The 13,826-nt window shown below is 35.0% G+C and overlaps 1 protein-coding gene across 1 annotated transcript in view; it reads left to right on the forward strand.

Annotated features, from left to right (window-relative positions):
* WDR72 (WD repeat domain 72) overlaps window positions 1-13,826 on the forward strand; it is a 212,871-nt gene that overhangs the window by 30,705 nt on the left and 168,340 nt on the right. The window contains exons 4-9 of the mRNA XM_065941562.1: window positions 3,990-4,068; window positions 5,130-5,304; window positions 5,940-6,016; window positions 7,009-7,128; window positions 8,095-8,240; window positions 8,622-8,718. Of these exons, the coding sequence (XP_065797634.1) occupies window positions 3,990-4,068; window positions 5,130-5,304; window positions 5,940-6,016; window positions 7,009-7,128; window positions 8,095-8,240; window positions 8,622-8,718 (694 nt within the window). The remainder of the gene's footprint in view (window positions 1-3,989; window positions 4,069-5,129; window positions 5,305-5,939; window positions 6,017-7,008; window positions 7,129-8,094; window positions 8,241-8,621; window positions 8,719-13,826) is intronic.

Consider the following 13,826-nt stretch of genomic DNA (forward strand, 5'->3'; position numbering starts at 1 on the left):
AGATCCTGAAGTACACAGTCAGAAAAAGCAGGTTATTTATAAAGGAATGTCAATTAAACTGAGAGCTGACTTCTTAACAATAAAATGAGAACTAGATAGCAGTGAAATATCCTCAAAAAGTGGAGAGAAAATATCAACTTGAAATTATATCTCTAGCAAAAACATCTTCAAAAAATTAGGGCAAAATAGTAACACTTAAGGCAAATACTGAGAGTGTTCACTGCCAACAGACCCTCTATAAGTAATGAAAATGTAAATTATATTTTTCAGTAAGAACAATGATTTCAGAAGGAAGATCTGATAGAACAAAGAACACTGAACAAAACTCAGCAAAGTTTTAGAAAATTTAAATAAACACATATTATATTACAATAACATTTATATGTACCTCCCATCCATCTCCCCCATACATACACAAAATCCTAATCAACAACTGTATATAATAAATGTAATGATCAGACCCCACATGCTCTGGTTACAAAGGTGGGTAAAGATGTTGATTAACCTTAGACTTTAAACTAGATATACATGCTGACATTTCCAGGGTAGCTGCTAAAAGAACAAACAAAAGAAATAAAATTGAAAAAAATAGAATATATAACTTCCAATTTAAAACAAGAAAAAAAATTTCTTTAATCCTAAGGCAACAACAATAAATGAGATAAATAGCACAACATAAGATAATTGAAATAAATCTGAATAAACCAGTAACTCAATTAAGTAAAGGGACTAAGTCCATCAGTAAAGATTATAAAACAATTTAAAAGATAAAAACAGCATATGAATATGTAAAAGTTAAAAAGAATGGATTTAAAGAGATTTATCAGGGGAATACTACTGAAAATAATGTTAATATAGCTATATCAGCATATTATATTTGTAAATATATTTAGTTACTAAAGCCTTAGGACAAAAAGGCTTTACATTGATAGAGTTATTACTTATTAATAAAACTTCCAACCATCAGCATGAGATGATACTAGAGAGATAGACATGCAGACACTCAGTCTTCTACGATAGTGTTCATCAAATCTGAGCCTTTCTCAGGACCACTTACAGATTTCTGAGCCCCATTCTCAGAGGTACAGATTCAGTAGGTCTGGACTAAGTTTCAAGAACTTGCACTTCTAACATGTTCTTGGACAGTGCTAATGCTGCTATTTCAGAGGAATATATTTGAAATGGTGGGTACCCCACATCTGGGGCAGCAAGAGAAAGTATGAGGTCAAGAATGACTTGGAAAACTCATTGCTGATGATATTCATTAAGAATGAAAACACAGGAAGGAAGATGGTAGGCCTCATTCTAAATACAAGGGGTGTGAAGTCCTGCAAGTCATCCAGGTAGAAACATGCAATTGCTAGTTGTATGTGGAAATCTAGAACCCAGTGAATAGACCTTGACTTCCAATGTCATGTTGATGGTACTTGAAGTCATGGCAATAGATAACTTATCTAGAGAGAGTATGAAATATGAGAATATAAGAAAGCCCAAGGCACAAATCAAAGGAAAACCAACATTGAAGAAGTGGGCATAAGAAAATAGGAGCCTGAGAATGCTAAAGAAAACCCAAAAGTATTATTGAAGACAAAAGTGAATTTGAAGAATAACAATGGATTTTTAATTCAAGATTGCAAACCAAACATTCATATTTATCTCCTTTCCTTCTAGATGCTCCATTAAAATGTGAGCAATGATAACAGTGTTGTAAGCACACAAATATGAACATAGGAATAGAGCCAAGGGAAACCAGTGTATTTTTGAGACACAGAAAGTGAATGAAAGAGTAGTGACTGATTTATGTATCCATTGAGTGAATTTTTATTGAGGCTCTCAGGTGGGAATGTGGAGTTGAATAAGAAAAAAGGCCTTTTGCAAAGGAATTTTTAGTGGGAATTTAATAATATTATAATTTTGTATGTTATAGATTTTTTCCAATGTGTTTTTTTTTTCACTGAAATTTTAAAAATTTTGTAAATTGTTAAATTACATTTTTACAGTCAGAGATGATTTAATCTATGTATAAAGTTTGGGAGCAGTATTTGAAAACGAAAAGAATGTCCGTTCTAATAGTTTATTTTCATGTCTTATTAGATATGTAACTGAGCAGTTCCAGCTCAATGCCAATGCTACTTTCGATGTACAATAAATTTGCTTTTCTTTCTTTAATAGAATTGATTGGCAAAGAGTTAATTTTTACTATAAGATATTTTTGTATTTTTTTCCAATTTAAGGTAGACTATAGCATGATAAGCAAACACACAGGGAAAGCATTAGAATCCAAGAGAGTTTAGAAACATTAGTATCACTGAGAGAGCTTTTATTGATGTCCAGGCTCCAACCTTGGAAACTGTGATTTAATTAGCCTGGCTTGATGTCTGTGTTGGGTCCCAGACATTGGTATTTTTAAAAAGCTCCCTGATAATTTTAATGTAGAGTCAGAGTTTAGAGCCACTAGTTTAGAGTTAGAGTTATCTAGAAACAAGTTAACTGACCGAAAACTGTGCAAAACCCCACATGCCAGGACTCCAACACAGAGCCATGAGATTAGAATCTCTGAGGAAACTTTTTAAAAATATTCACAGGTGATGCTTGATGATAGAGAACCACACTGATAAGCTTAAATTATTTTGTAGAGCTAAAATTTTACATTGATGGCTGCTTAAGTTTCCATTTCTTTATATATATATGTAAAACGTTTGAGATATTATTTCAATTTCTACCTTTTCCCCAGTCTTATTTTTCACACACACACACATATACCCACTTTCCCCCTGTTTTATTGAGCTTCGTGCCTTTTCAGGTTACCTCAAATCCTTTCTGGCCTACAGTTTGATATAAACAAAGAGAAATAAAACCACTACCGATATCTAGTTCTATATCTAGGATATGACTTTTCACCTTCAACAGTAATGACATTTTGGACCACTGAAGAATTCTTTGTCGTGTCTGTGCATTGTAGCACATTTCGCAGCATCCCTAGCCTTCCCCACTAGATGCCAGTATCGTGTTCCTAGTTGTGGCAACCAGAAATGTCTCTAAACATTGTCAGATGTCCTTTATGCGGCAAAATCAGCTCAGGTTGAGAACCATTGATTTCAAGATTGATTCCCAGTGTTTGGCCAGAAAAAAACCCAAAGTCTGCAAACACCAAATGCATACAGCACTTACCGTTTTGGGTCCATATCATTTGCTTCTTAACAGCGGCTCTCCATTAAAGCCAATAAAGCTTTCGCTTTTCTTCCCAGGAAAATTTTGCTTATGTGTTGAAAGTGTCAAAACTGAAGAATATTGCCAAACAACTCTGAAATAGCCATTCTGGTTTTTGTGAACTGAAATCATACAGATTTAAACTGCTTTACACTGGATGTATTTGTAACTGGATTTCAAAACTGTATCTATATCTTCATAACATATATGTAATCAAGTCAGAGTTTTCTTAAAAATGAGAATTTTCTTACGATTAAATGACAAGGGTGATTTCAGGATTTCAGAAGTGAAGGAATTAAGTGTATCAATGACAGACCAAATGTGGCCTCTTGGTGGCACTGTTTATTTTTTTAAAAAATGATATCTGAGCTCCAGAGATGCAACACTTGATGTATTATGTTTTTCAGAATATGTAGTTTTAAGCTCAGTAAAATAAACCATTTTCAATACTTTGCAGTTTCCATAGAAAGATTGCCATCCTGTCACTCTCCCAGGCTGGATAGTTGCATCCCCACAATTGGTTGGAGGTCAGGTTGGCACTCAAATATGGCTTGTAAGCTGGTGGCAGGGTGTAATTACCAAACAAAAAGACACAGATACAGTATGTCATCCCTGCTAATGACCACAACATTTTCTTGCCCAGTAATCTGTAACGAAAAGCCACATAAACGATCAGGCTGCATTTAAGTGTAGCACTAAAGAAAAACTTGGTGGCACAAAAATTATTCCAGCCAATTGAGTGGAAATGACAGAGAATAATACAAAGTTATCTCTGCTAGGGAGATGTGTGTTTGGAATGTCACCAATGGACAGTGCGTGGAGAAGGCCATACTTCCTTACAGACACACTGCAATCTGTGTAAGTATAATCATTCCCTTCAGAACATCTCCAGATTCTACAACTCCTTCTGATCATTTGCTTAGCACACGTTTAAAGACTTTAGAGGGATTCTTTTCTTGAATTTTTATTTTGTCATTAGAAGTGTCAGTTATTGTCTGTTATTTTGGCATTTTTCTTTCCCCAGAGTAACTACTTAACCATTTTTTTCTTAATCTTTCTTATATTTCTGTATCTTTCTAACATAGACACATTTGAAAGACAATTTCCTTAATTTTCCTTAGAAAACATATACTCACACAAAAATTGTTTCCATTTTATCAACAGGCAGTTTTATAAAGCAAATTTTTTTTCCTTGTTTCTAATTTAAACCTCTTTTGGGTGCATAGGTTCTAAATTTCTTATTTATGAAAACAGAGCAAGAAGCATAGCCTTAATCTTTATAATCACATCCCAGTATTGAGAAGAGGTTTTGACTTTTGGTAGATGAACTCCAAACATATATATAAGGTAGCTGCATGATTTCTATGGTACTGACGCTGTTTTTTACATTGTACACATTGCTTTTAGCATTGATGACTTGCATTGGATCACTTATGAACTCCTTTCTGGGATGAAAACTTTTGCATTGTGATTGTCAAGGGTAGATTATAAACTTTAATATAAGGCATTCTTAAAATTTATTTGGCGCAAGAATTCCTCAAAAGTTCTTAATTTTTATTTCTTCTTAACACGTAGCAGTACTGCTAGGATAGGAAACCTGTTTTTGTTGTTTAGTTCCACACAACATTCCAGAATTAATATAATTACGAGCTTTCCATGATTTAGACTAAAGTTGCTTCTTCTCAAAAGACCCCTCCTCCTTCTCCAGAAAAAATGATGAAATATAAGCAAGGTAAAGTGCAAAATTAACCCTTCAGAAGTGTGCAATCATTGAACTAAAATAAATTTTAGTTGCTATTCAGCCTAATACCTTAATTGATAGATGATAAAATTGAAATTAACAGAAGTCTTCACCACAGCCAAAATTCTGTTAATTGCAGGTGATAATTAAACTTTTGTTTTGAATTCCATTTGCATAGTATTACCACTGCTCATCCCGGATGACAGGAGAAGGCTGGCTTCTGTGTTGTGGAGAATATCAAGATGTTCTTATAATTGATGCCAAAAGCTTGGTTATTATTCACACATTCATATCATCTCAGTCTCCTGATTGGATCAACTGCATATGTATTGTTCACTCCATGACAATTCAAGGTAATAGTTAGGTATTCGCTAACGCCAGAGATAGCATATGAAAATATCACCTTCGAATTATTTGTTAAATTATTGGGCAAGAGTTCAGAATGCGTGTTTGTGTTTACCTAAGCCAGATCAAGAAAAGCTGACAACACCCATCCCAGAGGTTCAAATCACTGGACAGTCAGCAACAGGTCAAGATGAAGTGGAGAGAGGAGACACTGTCTCCATGCCCCAGCTCTGCTAATGCGCTGTAAAAGTGACAAGCAGAGGTTCACTGTGGATTACCCGGACTCCTGGACTTGCCCTGCTGTATCCTCTAGATGTAGTCAAGAAGAGAATTCAGCTCCTGTAACGAGGGAAGGCTAGCTCCTTACTTATTTCCAAACCAGGAAGGTGTAATCAGCATTGCCGCCATGGTGGTTTGCAACATGGATCGGCTTTCAGTGGTGTTTTCCTCTTACATGGAATGACTTTGAAATTTTAAGACAAATTTAGAATGTTACCTAAAATGCTTATCCTTTATTTTAAAAAAAATTGAGTATTTTCTACCTATGTAGCCCTGGATAATCCTTAAATGACGATGAAATGATCTTCAGGGCAACCAGTTATAACAGTGACCAGTTTACATGAGATATTTGTTGTTTTTACAGAAGATTCTCTCTTGGCTGTATCAGTAGCTGGTGAGCTCAAAGTATGGGATCTTTCTTCATCTATCAACAGCATTCAGGTTGGCTTGTGAATTTATCCTTTATTCTTCTAATTCAAGCATATGTATTGAAATTTTTAAAATTAGAAGTACTTCTGTGTACTTTTCCCTATCTCTTTTCCAAGTTGTGGGCATTGGTAACAATTGGATGGTATCTTTCCCAACCTTTTTTCCATATGTATACACATGTTTTTATCTACACACACATGCATGCATGAGCACCTTCACACACACACACACACATGCACACACACAAACACACATTGATTTTAATTGAAAAAATCCATCATAGAGGAATATTTCTCTGTCCCTTGCAACAGAAGATTCCCTTTCTTCTGGCTGTGTATGAGCAGTGGCAGTGACAGGGTGATTACTATAAATGACTGAGGGTAATACAGACTGGGAGTCCAGTCTATTCACCTGCTCTCTGGCATCAGGCTACAAGTTGAGGTGATGAACGAAAGAACAGTCACAGTATTTGTGTTGCTGACAGAATTCTTTCAACTGCCTCATGCTCTGGGCTATCCTTCAGAATTTCTTAGCTGGGAAATTCCATAGCGTGGGAATTGTGTTGGCATCCTGAGACCAACACACACCCAGCATTATCAGAAACATTGAGAACACAGTATTCTAAGTATTCTGTGCTGATCACTTTTTGTCTTTTCAAAATATTTTGTTCTTCTATTTTAGCAATTAAGACACTTCAAAGGTTTTTAACAAATTGTTTTTACTTTTCATGGTTTTATCTTTCTGCTACATCTAAAAGTCAATGTATCCTGCAGTATATTCCTCGAAAGCATGTTTATTGAATGACTGTATATAATGAATTCCTGAATTCAACTGGGTTTCCTTTGCAAAGTAGCTTCTTAGTTCAGAAAACTTGAAAGGAAAATTGGCTGTTTTTTTATAACAATAGTGTGATCTACTTCAGGTGTACAGGGAAGGAGTCTTCTCATGCAGTTTGATATAAATTACCTACAACTAGTACTAATATAATTTTATTCCTTTTGAAGGAAAAGCAAGATGTTTATGAAAAGGAATCCAAATTTCTTAATTCCCTGAACTGCCGAGCAATACGATTTTGCACATACACAGAGAGACTTCTACTGGTGGTGTTTTCTAAGTGTTGGAAGGTATTATTAAATAACATAATAAACACAAATGTAATTTGGTTTTTATCTTGTTTAGTGCAAAAATTAGAAGAATATATTTTAAATATGATACAAACATTTAAAAATATTGTTATGACAGCAGTGATTTACTTGTCTTTTATGATCGACTTTTATCAGTTTTCCTTCCCTGAATTGTGTAGTTTTGCTTCCCAGGATATTGTATATATAAAGTACATCTTAATTTTATTAATAACAAACTGTTACAATAATTAGCATTATCTCAGATTAAAGAATTGATGCCTACACTTTATAATTAAAAAGAAAGCTAATATTTTCTCTACATACATTGGTCTTATTTTTAGATCTTTTTTCTTTTCTTGCTTTGTCATTAAATTTGTTTTTAGGGATTCCTTTCTTGTGACTGTATTCACATCTCCAAGAGGAAATGAAAGCTAAGTTACTATCATTTGATAGCATCCTTTCTTTCTCTGATATTTCATATACTTGGCTCAGTTAACAAAACTATATTGTCTTACTTAAAGGCCTATATTTCTGAACTAAAATGTAAAGTACATGGCCTAACTTGTACTTTAGGATTTCTACTGTATTAACTTTTTTGTGTGTAATAAATTTTTCAAATGTTCATGTTTGACTATCCATATGAAAAGAATGAAATTGTATAGGAAATTTGGGATGTTTTGGTCTCTGTGCTTAATATTTTGGGTCTCTGTACTTATTAAGCACATTCTGGAAGATTTTTGTCAGATAGTTTATCCACTGAAACCTACCTAGGGTAAACGTGAAAAAATAAGTACTAATGAAGTATTATCTTGGCCTACGAGTGCATTGTGGCCTGTTATTAATAATTAATTGGTTGTTGTTTTAACACTGTCATCTAAATAGTCTTGACAAGCATACTTTATCTTTCTCCTTGGTAGATTAGAGAGGAAGCTTTTGTTAACAAGCATCATTCATTCTCTATTTTAGGTTTATGATTATTGTGATTTTTCCCTTCTTTGGACTGAAGTTAGTGGGAGTGGGCAGTTCTTTGCTGGTGGAGAAGTGCTTGCTGCTCACAGAATCATCATCTGGACAGAAGATGGTCACAGTTATATCTATCAGCTGCTGAACAGGTGGGCTCAGATGGAAATGGCATACAAAACATTCAGGTAGAAAATGAACTTTGGGAGGTTTATTATGGAAAAATCCCCGCATGCTGCCCATGATCAAAAACCAGAACAAAGCAACTTTGGCACTAGAAGATTTACTCTGGGCTTGGTAGGCTTTAGCCTTTGTATGAAACAGCAGGGGATGAAGGAATGAGATTAACCATGTATAACTGGTACAGCTGGTGCTGGGTTTTCAAAAAGTCACTTGTAATTATTAACCCAACAATTTCTAACTAGAGTTTAGAAACCTGAATGGTACCATCCGGCTTTTGAAAGTGGGAGGGGAAAATTCTGAATAAAGAACCCCAAAGTTCTAAACTTTGCTTTTTATATTTTGCTATGCAGTGGGCTTTCAAAAAGCACATACCCTGCTGATGGAACTTTGCTTAAAGAGACCATTTATCCTCATTTACTGTGCTCTACTTCTGTGCAGGAAAATAAGGTAATGCAAGAAGAGAGTGACTGCATCAGAGCTGTTTCAGATAAGTGTTACTTGTCTGTAACAGATTCTGGCTTGAAAAAATTGAATTGAAGCATCACATCAAGTTGTTAATGAGAAAATTAAATCTAACTGTTAATGGTTACTGAAATCTTTGCCTTTAAGAAATCTATTTTTAAGTCTGATTAACTAAACAATACATACTTATTATAGAAAATTATAAATGATAAAAAAGAGAGAAATTAAAAGTTCTAATTTTATCACCATAAATATTCACTCTGAGTTTTTTATTTTATGTATTTACTTATTTTAATTGGAAAATGTTCAAATATTTGAAGGGCTGTAAGAATAGTACATAATCAGTCACATACCCTTTACCTAGATTCACCAGTCATCAGCATTTGCCATATTTATTTCTTCTCTCTCTCATTCTCTTTCTCTCTCTTGCTGTCTGCATACACACACACACACACCCATACACATACTCACACATTTTCCACTAACCCTTTTGATAGATATTTTGATACAAAGTTATTAACATTTTGATATATCTACTTTAATTTTTAAATTTTATCAAATGGCTCATATCCTGCCTTTTTTTTTTTACTTAACTGTATATTGAGATCATTCTTACATGCATTTAGCTATTCTTCTGTATAAAGTTTCTTGTTAAAACAAATAAAATTATGATTCTTGGCAGAGAGTTGAGGATGTAATTCTGAGCTTTTACTTGACTAAATTATATCTTTGACACTCTATGAAGCCTGAAAATTTAAGCAGCTATTTTATTTCAGTAGTGTCAATGAAAGTTGTTTTTCTTTAACCTACTGGATTTCAGTTCAGTTCAGTCACTCAGTCGTGTCTGACTCTTTGCAATCCCATGGACTGCAGCACACCAGGCCTCCCTGTCTATCACCAACTCCTGGAGTATACTCAAACTCATGTCCATTGAGTTGGTGATGCCATCCAACCATCTCATCCTCTGTCGTCTCCTCCTCCTGCCCTCAATCTTCCCCAGCATCAGGGTCTTTTCCAGTGAATCAGCTCTTCGCATCAAATGGCCAAAGTATTGGAGTTTCAGCTTCAGCATCAATTCTTCCAATGAATATTCAGGACTGATTTCCTTTAAGATGGACTGGTTGAATCTCCTTGAAGTCCAAGGGACTCTCAAGAGTCTTCTACAACACCACAGTTCAAAAGCATCAATTCTTCGGTGCTCAGCTTTCCTTATAGTCCAACTTTCACATCCATACATGACTACTAGAAAAACCATAGCTTTACTAGATGGACCTTTGTTGGTAAAGTAATGTCTGCTTTTTAATATGCTGTATAGGTTTTTCATAAATTTTCTTCCAAGGAGCAAGCGTCTTTTAATTTCATGGCTGCAGTCACCATCTGCAGTGATTTTGGAGCCCCCAAAAATAATCCTACTGGATTTAGTCATCAGTTAATTCTCCAAAAAGGTATTTCATGGAGAATGGAGGAGTTCTGAATTATTGATGTGTCAACCAAGGAAGTATGTTACTTTTTACAATGACAGTTTGCTTAAGTACGCAGCATGGTTGTTGCAAATCCTATAGTTCAGTATTGTCTCTTTAACATATCTATGAGGTTTTGTTGCAAAAACTTAATTAAGCAGTGTCAGCTGAAAATTAGAACTCCAAGCGCCATTAGGGCACAGGCGAACTTTGGAGTTCTGGTGTGGAGCCCTATTTCTAAGGGAATTTGTGGGTTCCAATAGAGCCTTGTTTGGCTGTTGATAACAAAAGCAGTATTGTGGCTTGCTTAAAAAGGCATTTTAAGTTATTTTTTAAAGGGCTTCCCCTTTCTTCCTATTTAGTTCCTGAATGCATTTTTACATAGCACAGTTTGCCCTAAAAGCTAGATATGAGAAATGTCCTTTAAGAGCTTCTAGTCTACCGCAGGTATCAATGCTATGCATAACTATGAAGAAAAATAAAGACAATTACAAATTAACTTTAAAAAATACTAATGTTAGAGGAAGCCGCCTTTCTTTATGTTTCAAAAGGTGAAGACATGGATTTGTGAGTCTTCTATTGATATATAATTCTTATTTAGACAACCACAGCTGTTTCAATATCTTACTAGTACTTGTTTCAGTATTTTAGAAGTACTTGAAAGCCAGTGAAAATGAATAGAATAATCTGAAACTAAAAGAAGCTGGTCTACGTATACTTAGACCTTAATCACCCTTTATCCAGTCACAAAACTAAATTCAGTTTCTCCCTATTCAAAACATCACCAATACTCACTAAATATAAGACTTCTTAGTGCCTCCTACACTTACAAGGTAATAAAGCATTTTTGTGGTGTAGGGAGCTGAGGTTAATGGATACAATGAAAATAGAGAATTATGCTCTATAAACATGTTTTTTGGAATGATGCCATAAAATTGAATCCCCTTGTTTGACGATAGCATGTTCTCATGGGATATCAGGGGCTTATCTGCTGATGGAGTTGTAGCAGCAAGAATAAGGACTCACCTTTTATTCCAACAGCTTTATGAGAGCCTCCCTAGCTTCAAATCATAGCTGATGATCATCGAAGCCTGTAGCAGGGATCCTGACTGCTGAGATGAGGAACTGGGTTTTCCAAGGTCTTAGCTGTGGAGTAAGACTGCAGTTTTGAGGTGGGAGTAGATAGGATAGAAACAGCCTGAAGATTGCAGATAAGGAATTTGGGAACATGAACTAAGAGTAATGACAATGACAATGATGACAGGTAACTTTTTTTTTTTTTGGAGTCCTTATTATTGTTAAACACACACATGGTCTTATGTACATGAATTTCCACCATGACCCCATTTTGAAACTGATGCTCAGAGAGGTTAATTCCCAAGAGTTGAACCTAAGCAGTTTGGTTCCAGAGTCTGGGAATGGACTTTGGAGTGAATTTCTCATTTGTTCTGAGAATAGATATTGAGAGTGGTTTCTATTTATTGTGCCTGTGTGCTAAGTCGCTTCAGTTGTGTCCAACTCTTTGCGACCTATGGACTGTAGCCCACTAGGCTCCTCTGTCCGTGGGATTTTCCAGGCAAGAATTCTGGAGTGGGTTGCCATACCCTCCTCCATGGGAACTTCCTCACCCAGGGATTAAACCTGTGTCTCTTCTGACTCCTGCATTAGCAGAAGGGTTCTTTACCACTAGCACCACCATTCTAAGTACTTACCCTTATCAACTCATTAATCCTGACAGTAACCTATGTAGTAGGTGCTTTTATTTATTAGCCTTCTTTCACAGTTAGGGGAAAAAGAGATACAGGGAGGTTAAGTAAATTGCCTAAATGAAGTAATTGGCCCTTGTAATAGAGTTTAGTATGAGCTAAAACCAGGATTTGAATCCAGGTATTTATCCCAAGAGAATTCACTGTTAATGACTATTTTATTACCTCTTGGAGGATAGGTACTTCTTGTGATAGGTGATGGGTACTGTTATGAAAAATGAGAATCACATGGTAAGGGGCTCCGAGGGAGTTTTCAGTTGAACTCAAGAGATAACTACTGGAAAGGAGGAGATTGAGGCATCAAGGAGTGGGTGTGAGCAAGTGAGCAACAGTAGCACAGAAGTGAGGATAGAGGGAATAATCGTGGTCTGGGGAGAATGGGCTAGTGGGGCAGCACATTTTGCTTTGAGGGAGGATGTGCTACCACCAATTTGAGTAACCACTCAGCCTCTCTGGAGCTTCATTTTCATATCAAAATCATGAGAAAATTGAGCTAGTCAATTTTAAGGTTCCCAAAGGTTGAGAGAGTTTGAGAGGCCAATAATCAAATTGTATCAACACCATTTCTAACACAAAATTGATGGCCTTGAGAAGTATAAGACCCCAAAAAAGATTTAGGGAACTTACTTCATTGAAACTGTTTTTCTTCAATGCTCTTATTTCTAGAGACTTTAGAGGATTACATATCTTGGTCTTGAATTACATTTTTTATTCTCTTCCCATCTTAATTTCTTTACCTCTGTAACAGAAATAATAATGTTTATTTACTCTGTAGCTTTGCTGTAAGGATTAAATGTAGTGACATTTTGGCCCTTAATATTCTGTAGAAATACATTATAGAATTTTTTCACTAAAATATCTATCTGAACCTTCGGACATGTGTTTTCTGACAAGAAACTATCACTTTCTTAGACATTTTTATTTCTGGCACCAGCACTTGGCTTTCTTTCCAGGGTGTCTTTTATTTGTACATGAAAAGAGAGTTTTGTTTTCATTTTTCTAATCACTTAGTCATTTTGACCCATTGTGCATAATCTCTATATACATGTCTGCTCAAGGAACATCTACACTGCACTGAGGTACTAGGAAGATTCGAGGCCCATTCACTAGTAAAAGCATATCTCTCAGAGTTCTGATGCCCAATATTCATTCTATGTCTCAATAAAATTATCTTCATACACATAAATATATAGCGTATATATTTATGTAAATTATAGCATGTATTTATACTAATATCATGGTATATATTACATATATATATAAGTTATGGATTCATTTTTCTTTGGGGCCAGTTGGGGCCAAATTTGAAATCAAGTATGTTATATCTGAAAAATAGTCAACAAAAATTAGAAAGCACATTAATACCACAAAATTACCATACAAATATCAGTTGTTGCTATTTCAAGTGACAGTTGAAACTTAAGGATCATAAAGAAATCAGACTGTCTCAGTGCACAGTGGAGCACTGTCATTATCACATGGGCTTTTGAGTCATAATTACTAGACTGAAAAGCCCACTGCTATTGATATCACCTTAGATAAATTAACCTCTTCCCTCTTTGATTATTCATTTGTAAAATGAGGACAATAATAATACCAACTTCACAGGATTATTTACCTTGAATACATGCAAAGCCCCTAACGGAATGTATAATATACACACAGAACATGTTCAATAAATGTTAGCTATTCTTATTAATGCTCTGAAATCTAGATGAATACTTTGCTTCTTATTTTATAAACTTTTTTTTTTTGGTCTTGAATAAGAGGCTATTTTAATAAATTTACTTGAAACTTTGAAACAGTGGGAATAAATGGAAATAATTTAGTTCATCCATGAAGTCTTGTTCTTTCATTTAAAAGCAGT

This window comes from Muntiacus reevesi, chromosome 7 (genome assembly GCF_963930625.1).
Source record: "Muntiacus reevesi chromosome 7, mMunRee1.1, whole genome shotgun sequence".
In the NCBI taxonomy this organism is placed as follows: Eukaryota; Metazoa; Chordata; class Mammalia; order Artiodactyla; family Cervidae; genus Muntiacus; species Muntiacus reevesi.